Source organism: Mixophyes fleayi, chromosome 10 (assembly GCF_038048845.1).
Source record: "Mixophyes fleayi isolate aMixFle1 chromosome 10, aMixFle1.hap1, whole genome shotgun sequence".
Classification (NCBI taxonomy): Eukaryota; Metazoa; Chordata; class Amphibia; order Anura; family Limnodynastidae; genus Mixophyes; species Mixophyes fleayi.
Window position 1 is genome coordinate 57760864 of NC_134411.1, and position 17459 is coordinate 57778322.

The following is a 17459-nucleotide window of genomic DNA, read 5'->3' on the forward strand; positions in this document are numbered from 1 at the left end:
AAAAGATAACTTTACTACTTCAACTAAACCAATAAAAGATGATAAACATGATGATATTACAAGTTGAGGAAAAGGTTTGGATACAAAATCTAGAAATGAAAAACATAATTTTGCTCTGAATTCATCTTATAAAGAGGACAATGGCACTGGTATTAAAGAAATATGTAAAACAGGTAGTTCCGATAGTCCAATAGTTGCCCTCCCACACAAGTAAGTATGTATAATAGTCACATTTATGCAGATTTGTTTGCCAAAACCATGTCTTGACAATGCAATAAAAATTCCACATTCTGAGAAATTAAGAGGACAGAAATGGGTGCTGACAAAGAATACATGTATAGATGGATGATGATGGATGATGGAGTTAGAAAACCGTAAAGTATGGTTAGTAATTTTTAGAAGTGAAATGAAGAAAGCAAATGCATCAGTGGCAGATTTACAAATGTATTCATTAAGATATCTGCGGACAACTACGGACCGCTCCATTAGTACACATTTGAAAGATAACAAGAAGGCACAATGTTAAATGGTGCAAGTAAAGATGCCATTGTCCTTGGAGTGAGGTACATCTGTGCCATAATGCTGCCATTTTGAATCAAACCAGGAAACTCGTAATCATTTATATGGGAGAGAGGGCAGAAAAATCATTGCCCTGGAGTAAGTTTCGCTCAACCCCAAAGTAATGGTGACTGCCCGAGACTTGCAGCAGAGATGGTCACCAAGAAGGGTGTACTCACTATGATTTCAGGTCAACCTTGATGCCTCATACTCTATCCCAGCTAGTGACAAGCAGCCGGGGCACACAACTGTAATTATATTATTGCTGCCTCCTGAGTGGACGTGGGGAGGCATGCTCTTGGCCCTATTTCTCCTATCTGCTACCAATTCCTGCTCAAAAGCTTTTACTACATTGAGTTAAATCCCGGGGGCATTTGAGTACCTGTGAGTGTGTCCAATTCTATGGGAAAGACTTTGATGTTTAATTCAATGCACTGAACATCTATGCTATGTCTATATCATCATTGGTATTTTAGTGTTTTTACATGTTAGACTTGATATTTTATTGTTGATTGAATAAATGTATTGAATCTTCTTACTTCACAGATTCATTATTTGGTGGTCAGTGTTTTCAGTTTCCAGCGTTGTCTATTGTTTTTTTCTTTGGCTTATCATTTTGAGACCCGGCAGGTCTGTGCAGCTGCAGGTACTGATACACTAGTCCTCCTCATTGAGGTTCTATATGTCACTGCGCCAGGATTATTTTCTACAGGAAAGGCGGCTTCTATAGGTGACGACCTCTCCTGTTAGTTCTAAAAGCTTATGACAATTACTAGGAAGCCGTAATATCATAGAGGATTATATCATGGGACCAGTGGTGTAATAGCAATTTGACCTTCCACTGTTTGGTTTTGCTATTAGTTGTTAGCTGGCTTTATTGCTTTCTCTGCCACCATTTTTGTTTAAATAAAAACTGTGACCTTTTGCCAAATTGACATTGATGTCCCTGTGGTTATTTGTTTACTCAATTTCAGTAATAGTAAATCTGAACATGAGAAGGAGGTTTGGGTGCAATGAAAGGGAGATATCAACACTATTTAGTTTATTATTTTTTAATTGAAGCAGTGAAAGCAAATGTAATGATGGCAAAGTTACAAAATCCTTCATTATGACTGCTCGCTGCAGACTTTGCTCAAAATTAGTCAAAATTGGCACCGTTGTGAAGGGATAATTAGAAAATAGACTCTTTATGACTGGAAATTAATGTTAATGCTATAAATAGTAATATAGGAGCAAAAACAACTCAATTTGACATATTTTTACCTCTTTTTCACAATTTTTCTATTAAATCGAAAACCAAAACCTTTCGCGATTTGCTCGACAAAACCAGCAGCAAAGCTGAAATATGAAGTTGGGTTAGAATCAACAATGGTCTAGAAACCGAAACACGAGGATCAGCGCACATCTCTATATATATATATATATATATATATATATATATATATATATATGTATATATAATATATATATATATATATATATATATATATAAAATATGTATATAATATATATAATGTAATCTCTAGAAAAAGGACAAAGCAGGGCGCCTCATAGTGTAGTATTATAGGTATACTATCCTATACTATAATAATAATACCACGTACCAGATAATTTCTTGCAATCAGGTATATCAGAGAATTATGATTCTCACACCAAATGGTTTCTTGTCACCAAGTGAATCAGATTGGACTCTTCACTTAAAGGGCCTCCAGGATCCCACCATCATATGCCAAAGGAAACAAACGTGGAAAACCAGCGATAGTGTATTACCTTTGAAGTGTAAATAACCTTACACCATACACCCAGTGATGGATACCAAAAACCACACTAAAAGTGCTTAAGCGTACCAGATAGAGAATGCAGCAGACTTATCAACAAGATCCCTTTAATGCCACTTGACCTCTTTTTGTATATCACGGTACATCAGGTTAAATATATTTTGGGTTTAGATTTTAAAATCTATTATCAAGACTACACTAATGTTTGTACGTCTTATTTTCTAACTATGTTAGGCAGGATTAGTTTTGCAAATTGCTTCGTAACTGCTAAAAAGAAAAAAAGGCATACTAGCGCTTGGGTAGAGCAAGCTTAATGCTATTTCTCATGCAAGTATGGGATATATTCAGAACGCTTGGTATTTCAATCTGTAATTTGGTGCGCCATATCTAAAATATTCCAAATTATATTTAACTGGTTCCCCTGCCTTTACCACACCAGAGGTCAAAAAGCTTGACACACCCCTAAATATGATGAGGAAATGCCGCTCCTTTTGAAAAAGACATGACTGTGTTATGGTTTGGGAACATTAAATGTGGGGAAGTATGTAAAAGGGAGAACAATGCTCTCCATTGTGACTGTACTTGTGGATCATGTCTGTGTGCATGATATTATTAATATGCAGCAATTACTTTTCTCTTCCATTTCTTTTGTATGTTTTGGATAATGAGCTTCTTGTTCCTGAGCCTATAGGGCTAATATGTGACACATGAGGAGATAAGTGCTTGATCTGCTTTCACTGTTCCAGACAAACTTTTACCATTTAGCAGTGTAAAGAGACAAGCAATTTCAGGGGATTTACATACTGGAGTAGCTGATGGCTAAAGGCCTGCCATTACCCAAAAAAGTAATTCTAATTTTATGAAGTCATTTGTGCAAAAAACTGCCACAGGCAGGAAAAAAAGTTCAAAGGTCACTGAAAATTAAATCAGCAACAGTCCCTAAAACCGTTTACCATTCTAAAAATAAAAGTGTAAAATGATTAGACTATAAAATAAACTTTAATTGAATGTATCACACACAAACCTTCATCATTTTATTAAATATAAAATTAATATTTTAATTTTCAAATTAAGTTTTTCTTAATCCAATTCAGTACAATTTCTAAAAAAATGAAATAAAACAGATTTGGAATGGCTATTCTATTACCAATACCAACTCCCCAAGACTGACAGCCAGTCACAAGTGGTTTCCTGTGCTTGCTGCTTGTAATTGGCAGGAAGTTAAGGTAAGTCCCGGGGAAATCCCATCCTAGACCATTTTCATAGTTGGTTGAACTTTACATTGGCTATTCCTATTTGGACTACCAGAGATCAAGAAATATTTTATTTAGTGGTGAACTGAATTGTGTAATTTATTGGCATGTGAATGACATTTGGATGAAGCTACATACTGGCTCAGCTCTTTGCCCTATCTCCCACTTTTCCTTATTTTCGTGTCAGAGCTACATAAACTGTCTCCTATATTAACCTCTGCTAGGGAGCAGTAAAGTATCCTTCACATCTCCCATTGCCCTGCACCATTTGGATCAATTGTTCCTTTCCACTCTCTCATTCCCCACCCCAGCTAATACACATTCCTTCACATCATATCTTTTCATCATGCACCTACTCAATTTGCACACTGTCCTATTCACTATCACCACACTTGTCTTCAAACATCTTTTTCCATCATCCTATTTCTCCCTCCCCTATTATGATTTACCCTTCACTACTTCCCTCCCTCACTAATCCTCCTTGCATCTTCTCTTCCTTGCCCTGCTCCTTCTCATGGCTGCTGGTGACGTCTTACCTAAACCTGGACCCCGTACAATCACCATTCTCTGCTCACGCTTCTCTCTCCATCCCAAACCTTTCCATCCACCCTGTACTTGCAATCCTCCCAACCTTATCCATATATCTCTACTGCTCTCTCTTCCCTTTTTCTGTGCAATATGGAATGCCAGATCTGTTTGTAACAAACTTGCTTTATAATCTATTCATTTCTAAATCCCTCACCCTCCTTGCCATTACTGAAACTTGGCTAACCTCCTCTGATACTACATCCCCTGCAGCTCTCTCCTATGGCGGACTTTCCCTCAGCCTTATGCCCAGACCCGGAAAACAGACAAGGTGGTGGAGTAGGCATTCTACTTTGTCCAAGAAGCCCACACTATCAGTCTATTTTATCCTCTCCACCTTCATGTTGCTGTCATTTATCGTCCTCCGGTCCAGTTTCCCAATTCCTTGACAACATTGCGGCCTGGCTCACTTATTTTCTATCCTTTGACCTGCCTACTCTCATACTAGGCAATTTCAACACACCTATTGATAATCCTACTGTCTCTTCTACCACTAAACTTCTTTCTCTTTCTTCCTCCTTTGGTGTCTCCCAGTGGACCTCATCTCTCACCAACTGTGAGAGACACTGTCTTGACCTTGTCTTCTTCCCCTACTGCTCCATCTCTAGTTTCACCAACTTTGCAGTCCCAGTCTCCAACCACTACCTCCTTTCCTGCAGCCTCACCTTACCTTATGCTTTCCCCCTTGCACCCAAATCCACACATATACAATGACACCTAAATACTCAATCCACTTCTCATCTTCACTAAAACAACTATTGTCTGCATTGTCCGGCCTTAATCAGGTTGCTTCTTCCCCTCTCTCCTCTGCCCACCTGCCCCTCCTTCCTCTTCCTCCCTCACAGCCCATGATTTTGCCACCTACTTCAAACAAACAAAAAATCAACACTGCATTCACCCTACCCACCTTTACATACACTGCCCTATCCACCCCTAATTCATTCTCTCCAGGAACTGAAGATGAAGTGGTATATTTACCAAACTGCAGGTTTGAAAAAGTGGAGATGTTGCCTATAGCAACCAATCAAATTCTAGCTATCATTTATTTAGTGCATTCTAAAAAATGACAGCTAGAATCTGATTGGTTGCTATAGGCAATGTCTCCACATTTTCAAACTGCAGTTTAGTAAATATACCCCGAAGTCTTAACACTCATCTCATCATCTCAGCCTACAACCTATCTTCTCGACTCTATTCCCTGCAAACTTCTCGGTTCCCTTTGCTCCAGTGCATGCCCACCTCTAACTCACCTTTTCAACCTGTCTTTTTGCCCTGGCACATTTTCATCCTCCTTTAAACATGCACTCATCTCGCCAATTCTAAAAAAAATATCTCGATCCAGCGTCCCTCTCAAATTACCACCCTATTTCTCTCATTCCCTTTGCTTCTAAACTACTTAAGCGATTAGTGTACAAACGCCTGTCTTACTTTATCTCCTCTCAGTCCATTGTTGACTCTCTGCAATCAGGCTTCTGTCCCCAACATTTCACTGAAACTGGTCTCACAAAATGATCGATGATCTACTTACTGCAAAGTCTAAGGATAATTTCTCCATACTCATTCTCCTGGACCTCTCTGCTGCTTTTGACACTTTTAAGGACCCTATTCTCTTAAACACCTTTCACACCATTGACCTTCATGACACAGTTCTTTCCTGATTCACCTCCTACCTATCGAACCGCTCCTTTAGCATTTCTACCTCTGGCACATCCTCTCCTCCACTCACACTATCAGTTGGGGTCTCACAAGGCTCTGTTCTTGGCCCTTTACTTTTTTCATTGTACACTTCTTCTCTTAGGGCACTAATTCGCTCATTTGGCCTCTATTACCACCTCTATGCTGATGACATCCAAATCTATTCCTCTTCCCCTGAACTCTCCCCTTCTGTACTATCTTGTGTAACCAACTATCTTTCAGCTATCTCCACATGGATGTGTCAAATCTACCTAAAAGTCAACATATCCAAAACAGAGCTTGTTATCTTCCCAGGTGCCATAATCACTACCTCCCCTAAATTCTCCCTCAATGTCAATAACACCACAATTTCTTTAGTCTCCCAAGCCTGCTGCCATGGTGTCACACTTGATTTCACCCTCTGCTTTATTCCTCACATCCAGACACTCTCCCAGTCCTGTCAATCCCACTTTCAAAACATTGCCAGAATACGCCCTTTTGTTACTCAACATACTACCAAAACTCTAATCCATTCGCTCATCATCTCCTGTTTTGACTACTACAACCTCTTGCTATCTGGCATTCCCAACACCCATATATCCACACTTCAATCCATTCCAAATGCTGCTGCATGACAGATATTTCTCTCACACCACTCCACATCTGCTGTACCACTTTGCAAATCCCCACACTGGCTCCCAATGTCCAAATCTCTAAACGTTCTCTAAAACCCCATTTCTTTTTTTAAAGCTTACCTTATTCCTGATATTATTCACACTAATACACCCTCACAGCTGTCCCAATCTCTACTCCAAGCCACACTTACTCCTCTTGTTTCAGCTGTGCCTTTTACAATATATATATATTCAGATTGTTTATATCTCTGATTCTGGTTATTAAAATCAAGATATGAACTGGAGTTTATTTTAAAGTGTTTTTGAACTAACAGGTGTTTGACATATCACTTTCCTTAGTGCTTGATTCATGTGTGCAGAATATATCTAAATCTGTTTATTAAGTTTAAGATACAAACTAGAGTTTGTTACAAATTTGTTTCAAAGTGTTTTCAACTAACAGGTTTTGACGCACCATTTTTCTAAAATATCTGAATTTCCACTCAAACTAGTGGTGTTAAAATGATATGTTCTATTTAATGTGCACTCATTAAATTCAATTATTTGCTTTGTGATTATAGCATAGGTGTTGATGGTTAGCTGCAATATGTTTATATGCACAACTACACAGCAGCACAACTTTGGTAATATGAGGGAAGCAGTGTAGTCAAAAGTATAAAATAATGTATTAAAAAAAATACTGCATAATAATTAACAAGACAATTTCCAAGTACATTAATGTGTCCACAAGTTCATTCGATGTGGAAAATACAGTGCGGTAGTCCCTGTAGTAATTGTGTATATCCATCTTTGGTATTATTTCCTATTAAATTGAAGATAATATACAAACATTTGTTTCATGGCATTCAGGGAAGTTTAAATTAATTGAACCTGTTGGGAGTGCTCTGCCTTGAAACCATTTTGGAATATATTAAGTTGAGTTAAATAAGTAAGTGACAGATCTTGATCAGTCCCCTTTCCCCATGGTTGCATTGGATCCTACAGCAATTTCTATCTAAAGTGTGGTCAAACTGATAGTTGTAGAACATATTGTTTTTGTTTTTTTATTATCAGAGAAAACATTGTGAAAAGACAGAAGGAGAAGTTTGCAACACATTTGAGCACAGAGTTCACAGCATGTTACATCGTATTGGTGTCATACGCGTTTTATCATCAGATGTCAAGAAAAAACAGGTGAGCTTAAAAAGCAAACATAACCAAACCTGATAAAGTTTGTCTACCAATTTGTCTAGTATAAGTTGCACAATAGCCAGATTTAATGGGGGTAAATGTTTAGTAAATCTATTTTGGAACATAAGGGTATGCACAATCTCATCTTAAGAAGTCAACAAAGTTAATGCTGCACAGACTACATTACACACTGTTTCCAACTGCAATACATGACCTTACTGCTCTCAAATTTGTATCATGTATTTTAAATGCATTAAAAGTAAATGATAGGACAAATAGGAGGATTTAAGTAAAAAAATGTGATATACTGTAACCCCTGTGGCAAGTAGACCGTTCCATTTGGACTTTGCTCTGGACACCAATGCTCTTTTACAGGAGTTGTATAGGGCCACAAACACCTCATAGTAAAGAAGGAATGTTCACCAGTTTTCTGGGCTTCAAAACCACTTTACTTTGAAACTGGGGACTTATTCATAGTCAGAAGATCACCTGTTTTTTTTTGGCTTTCTCCCTTGTGTTACGAACTACTAAGGCTCATATTTCCTTGCTTGGAAGTGGAAGTCACAGTACATTGAATTAAAAGCAGATTCAAAAACATCAAACTTAGAAATTGATTACAATTGACAGCTCAGGGTCTAATTCAATTCAAGTCAAGCAGCCCAGGCTATGGAGACATATATGTTCATTATCAAAGTCCATGGGATAGAAGTGATGAGGCACTATCGTAGACTGAAGAGAATTTAACTGGGGTAATAGAATTAATACAAGATATGTGCTCCATTCTGTAAACAAACCAAACTGCCTCTATGATGGCAGAAAATATTGGGGGGAAATGTGGGTGCTCTGACTTTTTCCAATGTGAGGAGAATTGGCATCTGACCACATTAAGGATATTCCAAATCAAACACTGAGGGGTACATTTATCAAGCTTTGGGTTTGAAAAAGCAGAGATGTTGCCTATAACAACCAGATTCTACTTAACATTTAGTTAGTACAGTCTATAAAATGACATCTACAATCTGAATCTGGTTGCTAGAGTGGTTGCAACATCTCCAATTTTTTAAACCCGCAGCTTGATAAAATTACCAGTGAGTGTGTTTAGGAAAAATGCATTTGTAGTCTTGTGGTGTTAAAGATGAGACAGTGAATTCTCTTCCAGAGAGAGAATATATATAGACATTCCTAAAATACGTGGAGCAGAGTGCACTCCTGACCACAATTATGCCAACAGAGATGAGATGATAAAGGGAAAATATTATGAATCCACAAAAGGGACTAAGTACCAACGAAGGAACACCTTCGATATGCCTTCAAGGAGAATGAAGTGGCAAGATGTCTGTTTGCCCAGAAGCTTAGCAAAGTCTTTGATATCTACATTAAGTAGCGAGATTGGATGATAGCAGTCACAGCTGTTTGGATCCCTGCTCCACACCATCATTAAATTTATACCCCCTAGAATGGCAATAAACAGGGTCCACCAAATCGGTGACGAGGCGTCTCTGAAATTCATTGTAATAAATTGAAGACTAGCCGTCAGTGCCAGGGGCAGTTGAATTTTTTTTTTTCCCCACAAAATATTTTTATTACGGCTATAGACAATAACAAAAATGCATGAAAAAAGAGAAACATACAGTATAGCAGATGAAATCTCTGGCTGCCTGAACAGGAAATAAAGTCACTAGAGTATGGTATCAGCTTATGGCAATGGAAGACAGTTCAGTGGCATAACAATTTCTTTTTTTTTTTTTTTATTTGTTATAATTTCCTAATTGTATTGTTATCTTAGCAGATGAAAAAGACATAATACTGTAGATCCTAAGTATACAATAAGATAAGGTTAATTGGACTATGGTATTGAGTAAAGACTGTAGTCTATGAGAAAAGAAAGACGGGGAACAGCTAGAACCATAACAAATTCAGCTATTAACAATAATATGAAAAAACATTCAACATGTCAACATTCACTCACCCGAGACCAGAGAAGTCAGTCAAATCTTCCACGCAGCAGGAATGCAATGTGTGTAATATAGAAGGGTAGATTACTACAGGGTTTCCTCTCTATCCTAGGCTAATACAGCATAGCAGAGGGAAGGATAAAGAGGTATGGAGGTATGACCAGTTAAAAGTTGGAGGGAATACCAGGTAGTATGATGAAAGTTTTTTGAATGGCCTGATCATTCATAAAGCAGATTAATTCTTAACAGATTTTATAACTTGGGCGACCTCCTTGAGGGTGAAGTCTCTGTTCAACTTGAATTATTAGAGGGTAAGCTTGGGAAGTGAATAAGAATTGAGGAAATGGTCAATTTTAGACTCTAGATTGGCATTATTTTGAAAATGGAGATGTAAATTATAGAGGTTTGCATCAAATTCTTTGAAGCATGTTGCTATTTTTTGGTGGTCATACGTTAGATGATGAGCAGAATCTTTGATGTTGTATTTGAAGCTGCCAAAAGACAATCTATTTTATCTTCACAGCCATAGAATCTCTGATGAAATCAGTGAAGAGTTTTTGTGACCTTTGCAGACAAAATGTGGTTGAGTTGGTCCCTGAGAGCAATCAACCTGCTTTAAATCGAGTGTTTGGAGTGGGCCTTAGTGTTGTATTGTCAGGTCCCTAATCTGTGATTCTAATTCTACCACATGCTGATGCTCCTAACTCTGTGAGGAAGCTATTGAGCTGAAGTTTCCCATAATGGTAGCCTTGTAGACTTCCCTCACAATGCAGGGTACATGTCTGGGGATTTATTTAGTGTAAAGAATTCCACTTTAGAATTCCAAACTTCAGAAACTTTCAGGTTTCAACACAAGGGACTAAATTTACAGAGGAGATAGGATGACAGGGATTTGAGTACGTCTAGTTCCACCGATGTTGTCGCATGATCCAACCATGATATGGAAGATTAAGCAGTAGGAGGTCTATACCTGTAGGTGTTATGGGGTATAGAAGTGGATATAATTTTTTCTCCTGCGGATTAAGAATCTGCCATATGTAGAAGTGTGTATACCACTTGACAACTTCTGAAAATTTATTTTGAAGCGATGAACGATTATGAGCTGATTGGGATGTGCTTGTTTATACTGTCAGGCACCATCCCTGCTCTGCGTTTCAATTACAGGGTGCAAGGAGCTTGTTCCACAAAATAGGAGACAGAAGCTATACTTAAAGGGGTATATCATATTCAAATAGTCAGTGTCACTTGTCATCATCATAAACATTGGCAAGAATATTGCATAGCTATTAAATTGCACAAATAACAAATACTAAAAATAATTAGCAACTTATTTGGAAAATGTTTTCAGTCCCTATGCCTTTTCTTACAGCCTGGATTTTCTATGTTGTAGAAATTGAATTTTTATTTGCTAGCCACACATTCATAGTCACATGTTTCCTCCAAAAAGATGATGATAAACCATATTGTAAAAAAAAAATACAAAAAAAAAAGTAAATGCCAAGATATCATACAATAAATATTAGTCATGAATCACCTCTTCCAGTTTTTGCATCAATAGGTTTTTGTGTAAGTCTGTAATAACTTTGAACACAGAGATAGGACAGGGCAGATATTGATCTCTTTGCAAAATTGGTCAAGTTAGTCAGGGAGCAGCGATGAACAAGAAGTTTGAAGTTTTGCTACTGATTTTCAGTGGGATTAGGTTCAGTACTCCAGCCGGTGTTACTCTTGCAATGTATTTTAGATCATTATCCATTTGAAAGACAAACTTACTTCCCAGTTTGGGGTTTTTGTCAAGGAGTATCATATTTGTGTCCAGTATTTGTTGGTTATATGCAACATTCATCTTCCTTGATCCTGATAAGATTACCAGTACCTGCTGCTGAAAAGTATCCCCCATAAAATGATGCTACACGTATATTTTGCCTGGTGTAATACATTTTTGCAATATCTTGGATTCCTTGTAAATTCCTTGTAAAAACATCAGCTGTATCGTCATTGTGTCTCAATAAAATATTCTAAATCATTAGAAGTTAACATAATAGGAAGCACCTTGACTAATGGGAATTGGAAGGGAATCAGGGGAAATATAATCTGGTGGATAATAACCTGCAACAATCTGTGCTAGCTGTTAACATTGTATAGTGTCAGTCTAAATAGAAGTGCTCGGATAATAATAATAATAATAATAATAATAATATTAATAATAATAATAATAAGTTCTCTGTAATAGCTACTGAGACACATAAATGTAATTTTTAATTCAAAGTCTATGCTGCATTGGTCATCGCTATAATGAGATTGAAAACAAGAATATTTACGATAAACACAGGCTTTGAATTAGATGCATCTTCGTGAACACGTTGTTAATGTACATGACCTATGTTAGTCCGCCCATTCACTTCCTTGTTCCACCTCTCAAGCCGTAAGCAGGCATAAGTATCAGATGAGTGCAGATATGCATCGTGTGTTATTGCGCTCAGATACAAAAGTTTGGATTCTGCACAAGTGCAGTGTGAAATTACACCAGAATGGCTACGCAAATGGTCATACATCCAGTCTTGAATCAGGCCCAAGGTGTGAAGAATAATGTGGTGCAGAATCCAAAGAATGGAACAAACAGTAGAGCAGGGAAAAACATTTAATAGTCAAAATCCAGATCAGGAACTTAGCCAAAACGAGGAAAAATTCACCGCACCAGATATAGATATATAAAGACCTGCCGTTAAATGGAAGATAATAAATATAATATAAGTAGGCAACCTAGGTCATGAAAATAGATCCTAGGGGGTGCGCCCAACACATAATGTAATATACAGCAAAAAGAGAGAGGACAGAAAAGGATGTGTTGTACACGGGGCACTCCAGGCGGAGTGCCCCTTGTACAACACATCCTTTTCTGTCCTCTCTCTTTTTGCTGAAAATCCAGATCAGGCAGTAAACTGCAAAATCAAGGTCAAAGGCTATGATTCAGTCCATACAGCAAACTTATATTCAAGGTCACAACACCAGGAAGCAAACAGAATTCAGACCAACACTGAAAAGAAGCACAGAAATGTTAGCATGTGCATTATATAACTCATACTTGCCAACTCTCCAGGAATATCCGGGAGACTCCCGAAATAGCAGGCAGTCTCCTGGACTCCCGTCAGAGTCTCCTAATCTCCCGAACTCTAGCACAAATCAACAGAGGGAGGCAGTCCTGCCCTGTCATGAATTTTGGTCTTAGTCCTGTTTACACCACTCGGCGGTACCATATCACCGTACATCTCCCTACTGGTCGACTGCAGCATTCTATACTGGGACAAGCGTGACTTCTGTCTGCAGTACTGGAGGCTGCCATCTTGGGTGAGACCTATGCTAAACATCCTGCTGAGTCTGAACACCTGATCTCCTCCATCAATTGGCTTCCTCTGCAGACTATAAGAGTCTCCTCCTACACTCAGCAAATTGCCAGTGCAACACTTTCCTAGTTCCTGGTTCCAGACTACCACAGTTACTGTTGGTTTGCTGCCTCATCCTGTCTGCTGTAAACAGATCTCAACCATCAATCCTTTGTGTGAATTCAGCTTCACCCAGTTTGCTGTTATATGGATTTCTACCATTAACTCTCTGAGTGAGTTTAGCTTCATTGTGTATGCTGTTATATGGACTTTGACCATTAACCCTCTCAGGGAGTTCAGCTTCATCGTGTATGCTGTTATATGAACTTTTACTATTAACCCTCTGAGTGAGTTTAGGTTCATTGTGTATGCTGTTATATGGACTTTTACCATTAACACTCTGTGTGAATACAGCTTCATCCTGTTGCTGTTATATGAACCGCAAACCATTAACCATTTGTGTGAATTCAGCTTCATTCTGCTTGCTGAAATAAATACTTTGGCTATTTATTCCTCGCGTGGATTTACCTTCACACTATCTGCTCGTGTACAGAGTCCAGCTGTTATCCTCTGTGTGGGTCCTCCTCTCATCAATCTATTCCTGTTTCTCCAACTGGCTATCTGGGGTACTAGGTTGTTGTTCTGAGTCATCCACTTTCTGGAGCCATCTTTGTGACTCGGGGTACCAACTTCTAGTTCCAGGCCTAGCTCAGGTTCTGAGTTGTCCCAGGCCAGTTCCAGGCTTATTCTGTTCAGGAGGTTGCCATCCCCTGTATAGTCTCTGCCTGAGTTTTGAGTCTTCCCAGTCCCAGTTGTGGTACTACATTTGGCTGAGTTCTTGGAGGTACTGGGTTCAGGTCCCCCCTGTTCCACATCCAGGTTCCAGACCTTCAGGTCCAGATTCCAGTCATTTATTCCAGTATGGAGTCAAGTCCAGCATTTCTCCTCCTAACATCCAGTATACAGGATTATATCAAGCTCAATGAGCAAGACATTCATTCGGCCTCCAAGTTTCCTCTACACTCCAGCCACAACTAGTCCCAAGGTTCTCGAGACGGATCCCAAAAACCCTATTACTGTGACAGTTTGCACTGGCTAGATGAATCCGGCAGGGGAACATACCCCAAGGGCGGACTTAGTCTGAAGCCTAGTTGAACGCATGGAAAAACAGTAAACTACCTAAGAGCAAGTGATGAGATATTTGCAAGAGCTATCTGCTTGTTTGCCAAACCAGAAACATACTGCTTTGACATGGACACCTACACAAATCCCTTCAGAGAGTACCAGTGCCAATGTTGTACCAGGTCAACTGTCTCGGTTGGTTCTCACTACGCCAGCCAAATACGATTGAGACCCAAAGAACTGTAGAGGGTTCCTGAACCAATGCAGTATTCACTTTGAGTTACAGCCGGCTAATTTTCCTACAGACTGAACTAAAACTGCTTATATTATGTCCCTTCTATCAGGGCAAGCCTTAGCCTGGGCATCTCCCCTCTGGGAGAAGTCTGATCCCATTCTGTCCAACATCAAGAGGTTCCTAACCCTATTCCTGGGGGATATTTGATGAGCCTGGGAGATCATCATCTGCCGCTGCCGACATCCTGTGGTTGCGACAGGGCCAATCATCTGTAGGACAATACGTGGTCGAATTCAGAACTCTTTCATCGTAACTCATGGAACAATGACGCACTAGTGGCAGCCTTTTGGCAAGGTCTTTCTGACCGCATTAAGGATGAATTAGTCACACGAGACTTGCCCACCAACCTGCATGAACTGATCACATTGTGCAATCTGATAGATCTGCGGTTCAGAGAAAGACATTTAGAGTAAAGGGGTTCAGAATATGTCAAGCCACATCGGACACCTCAAATCGGGTCTCCTTCTCCCCCTCATGGAGAACCCATGCAATTAGGCAGGGCCCGGCTCTCGCCAACTGAATGTGAGCGGAGGGTGAAGCAGAAACTCTGCATCTACTGTGGTGCTTCTGGCCACTATCTGAAATCTTGCTCCCAGAGATCGTGAAACGCCAACAGTGAGGAGGTTAGGTTAGGATTTACTGTTCGTTCTCCTCAAGCTAGAGACTGTGTTCTCCTTTTGATGTTGAGACTGTCTCAAAATTCTGTGTACATCTCTGCTGTCTTGGACTCAGGAGCTGCAGGCAACTTCATGTCAGCTCAGTTGGCCAAGCAGTTAGCCATTCCTCTGGTCCAGATATCTCCACCCATCTTTCTAACAGCTGTAGATGAGAGTCGTATCGACTGGTCTTCTCCCCAAGTGCTCTCCTGGGGCACGGAATGCACTAAAACTTGTCTTCAGAAGATATTGTCTCATCGCAATACCTTTAACAAGGAGAGTCTCATTATTCCTCTGCCCTACGGAGACTACATAGATGTCTTTAATAAACGGGCTGCAGAGACTTTGCCATCTTACCAGATCTGGGACTGCCCCATAGGCTTGATACCAGGAAAGATTCCACCCCATGCACGGGTTTACCCTCTCTCTGTTCCTGAGACATAGGCTATGTCTGAATATATTAAGGAGAATTTAGAAAGGGGCTTCATTCGTCCATCTTCTTCACCTGCTGGGGCCGGTTTATTGTTTGTTAAAAAGAAGGATGGCCGGTCTTCTCCCCTGTATAGACTATCGGGAACTTAATGACATCTGTAAAAAAAGAAACCTGCTGCCTCTCATCACAGAACTCTTTGATCGGGTCAAGGGAACTACCACCTTTACTAAATTTGATCTCCGTGGCGCCTATAATTTGATCCGGATTACACAAGGTGATGAGTGGAAGACAACATTTAACACCAGGGATGGACATTATGAGTATCTCTTTATGCCCTTCGGCCTCAGTAATGCCCCTGTCATCTTTCAAGGCTTCATAACCTAAATTTTCCGACATTTCTTGTACCACACCCTAGTAGTTTACCTGGATGATATTTTTATTTTCTCTATAGATATCAAGTCTCATAGAGCCCATGTCATGGAGGTCCTTCAACGTTTCTGTAAAAACAAGCTGTACTGTAAGCTGGAATATTGCACCTTTGAGGTTAAATCCATTCCTTTCCTGGGTTATATCATCTCAGGAACCGGTCTAAGCATGGATCCAGACAAGGTATAAACCATTATAAATTGGCCTTAACTTATCACCGTGAGAGTAATACGTTTCCTCGGGTTCCCTAATTATTACCAGAAGTTTATTCAAGGCTACTCTACAGTAGTAGCCATCAATCCTTCGTGTGAGTTCAGCTTCACCCTGTTTGCTGTTCTACCATTAATCCTCTGAGTGAGTTCAGATCCATTGTGTATGCTGTTATTTGGACTTTTACCAATAACCCTCTGTGTGAATTCAGCTTCGTCCTGCTGCTGTTATAGGAGCTCCAAACCATTAACCCTTTGTGTGAATTCAGCTTCAGTCTGCCTGCTAAAATAAATACTTTGGCTATTTATTCCTCGCATGGATTCACCTTCATTCTATCTGCTTGTGTTCAGAGTACAGCTGTTATCCTCTGTGTGGCTCCTCCTCTCAATCTATTCCTGTTTCTCCAACTGGCTATCTGGGTAGTAGGTTGTTATTCTGAGTCATCCACTTTCTGGAGCCATCTCTGTGTTTCTGGGTACCCACTTCCAGTTCTAGGGCTAGCTCAGGTTCTGAGTTGTCCCAGGCCAGCTCCAGGCTTATTCTGTTCAGGAGGTTGCCATCCCCTGTATAGTCTCTGCTTGAGTTCTGAGTCTTCCCAGTCCCAGTTGTGGTACTACATTTGGCTGAGTTCTTGGAGGTACTGGGTTCAGGTCCCCCCTGTTCCACATCCAGGTTTCAGTCCTTCAGGTCCAGATTTCAGTCATTTATTCCAGTACGGAGTCAAGTCCAGCATTTCTGCTCCTAACATCCAGTATACAGGATTAAATCAAGCTCAATGAGCAAGACATTCATCTAGCCTCCAAGTTTCCTCTACACTCCAGCCACAGCTAGTCCCAAGGGTCCCGAGATGGATCCCAGAATCCATATTGCCGTGACATGCCCCCTCCAGCGTGATGACACTGCGTGATGACAGGCAGCAATCCTTTAGCAGTCTGCCTCAGCGTGTTAGACTCTGCAGAGACTTGGCCCCGCCCCCACACACATGACCCTTAGAGAATGTGTGATTGGCTGACAGGAGAACTGCACTGAAGATTGTGGCAGACACAAGAATAGCTGATAAGTAAAAGACTCAGCAATGTAAACAGAGATAATGGGGAGGGAAGAGACAACGAGGGGAATAGTGGGACCATTGCTCACCATTTGCTCAGAAAGGTCCATGGCCTCACCTAGGGTGTGTCTAATACTTGATCTGTCTTTTTCAGGGAACCTCACAAGAAAGTTAAAAAGCATCACTGTGAAACAGCCACATATCCCAGACCCAATCACTAGGCTGCAGCTTACAGTTTATGAACTAAATTTCTAAGGATCTTAACTTGAGTAACTTCT

The 17459-nt window shown here is 39.9% G+C and overlaps 1 protein-coding gene across 1 annotated transcript in view; it reads left to right on the forward strand.

The window, feature by feature from the left end:
- The window catches only part of CARMIL2 (capping protein regulator and myosin 1 linker 2), a 1059949-nt gene that overhangs the window by 780276 nt on the left and 262214 nt on the right, over positions 1 to 17459 (forward strand). Inside the window, exon 34 of the mRNA XM_075188807.1 lies at positions 7537 to 7656. Coding sequence (XP_075044908.1) covers positions 7537 to 7656 — 120 coding nt within the window. The remainder of the gene's footprint in view (positions 1 to 7536; positions 7657 to 17459) is intronic.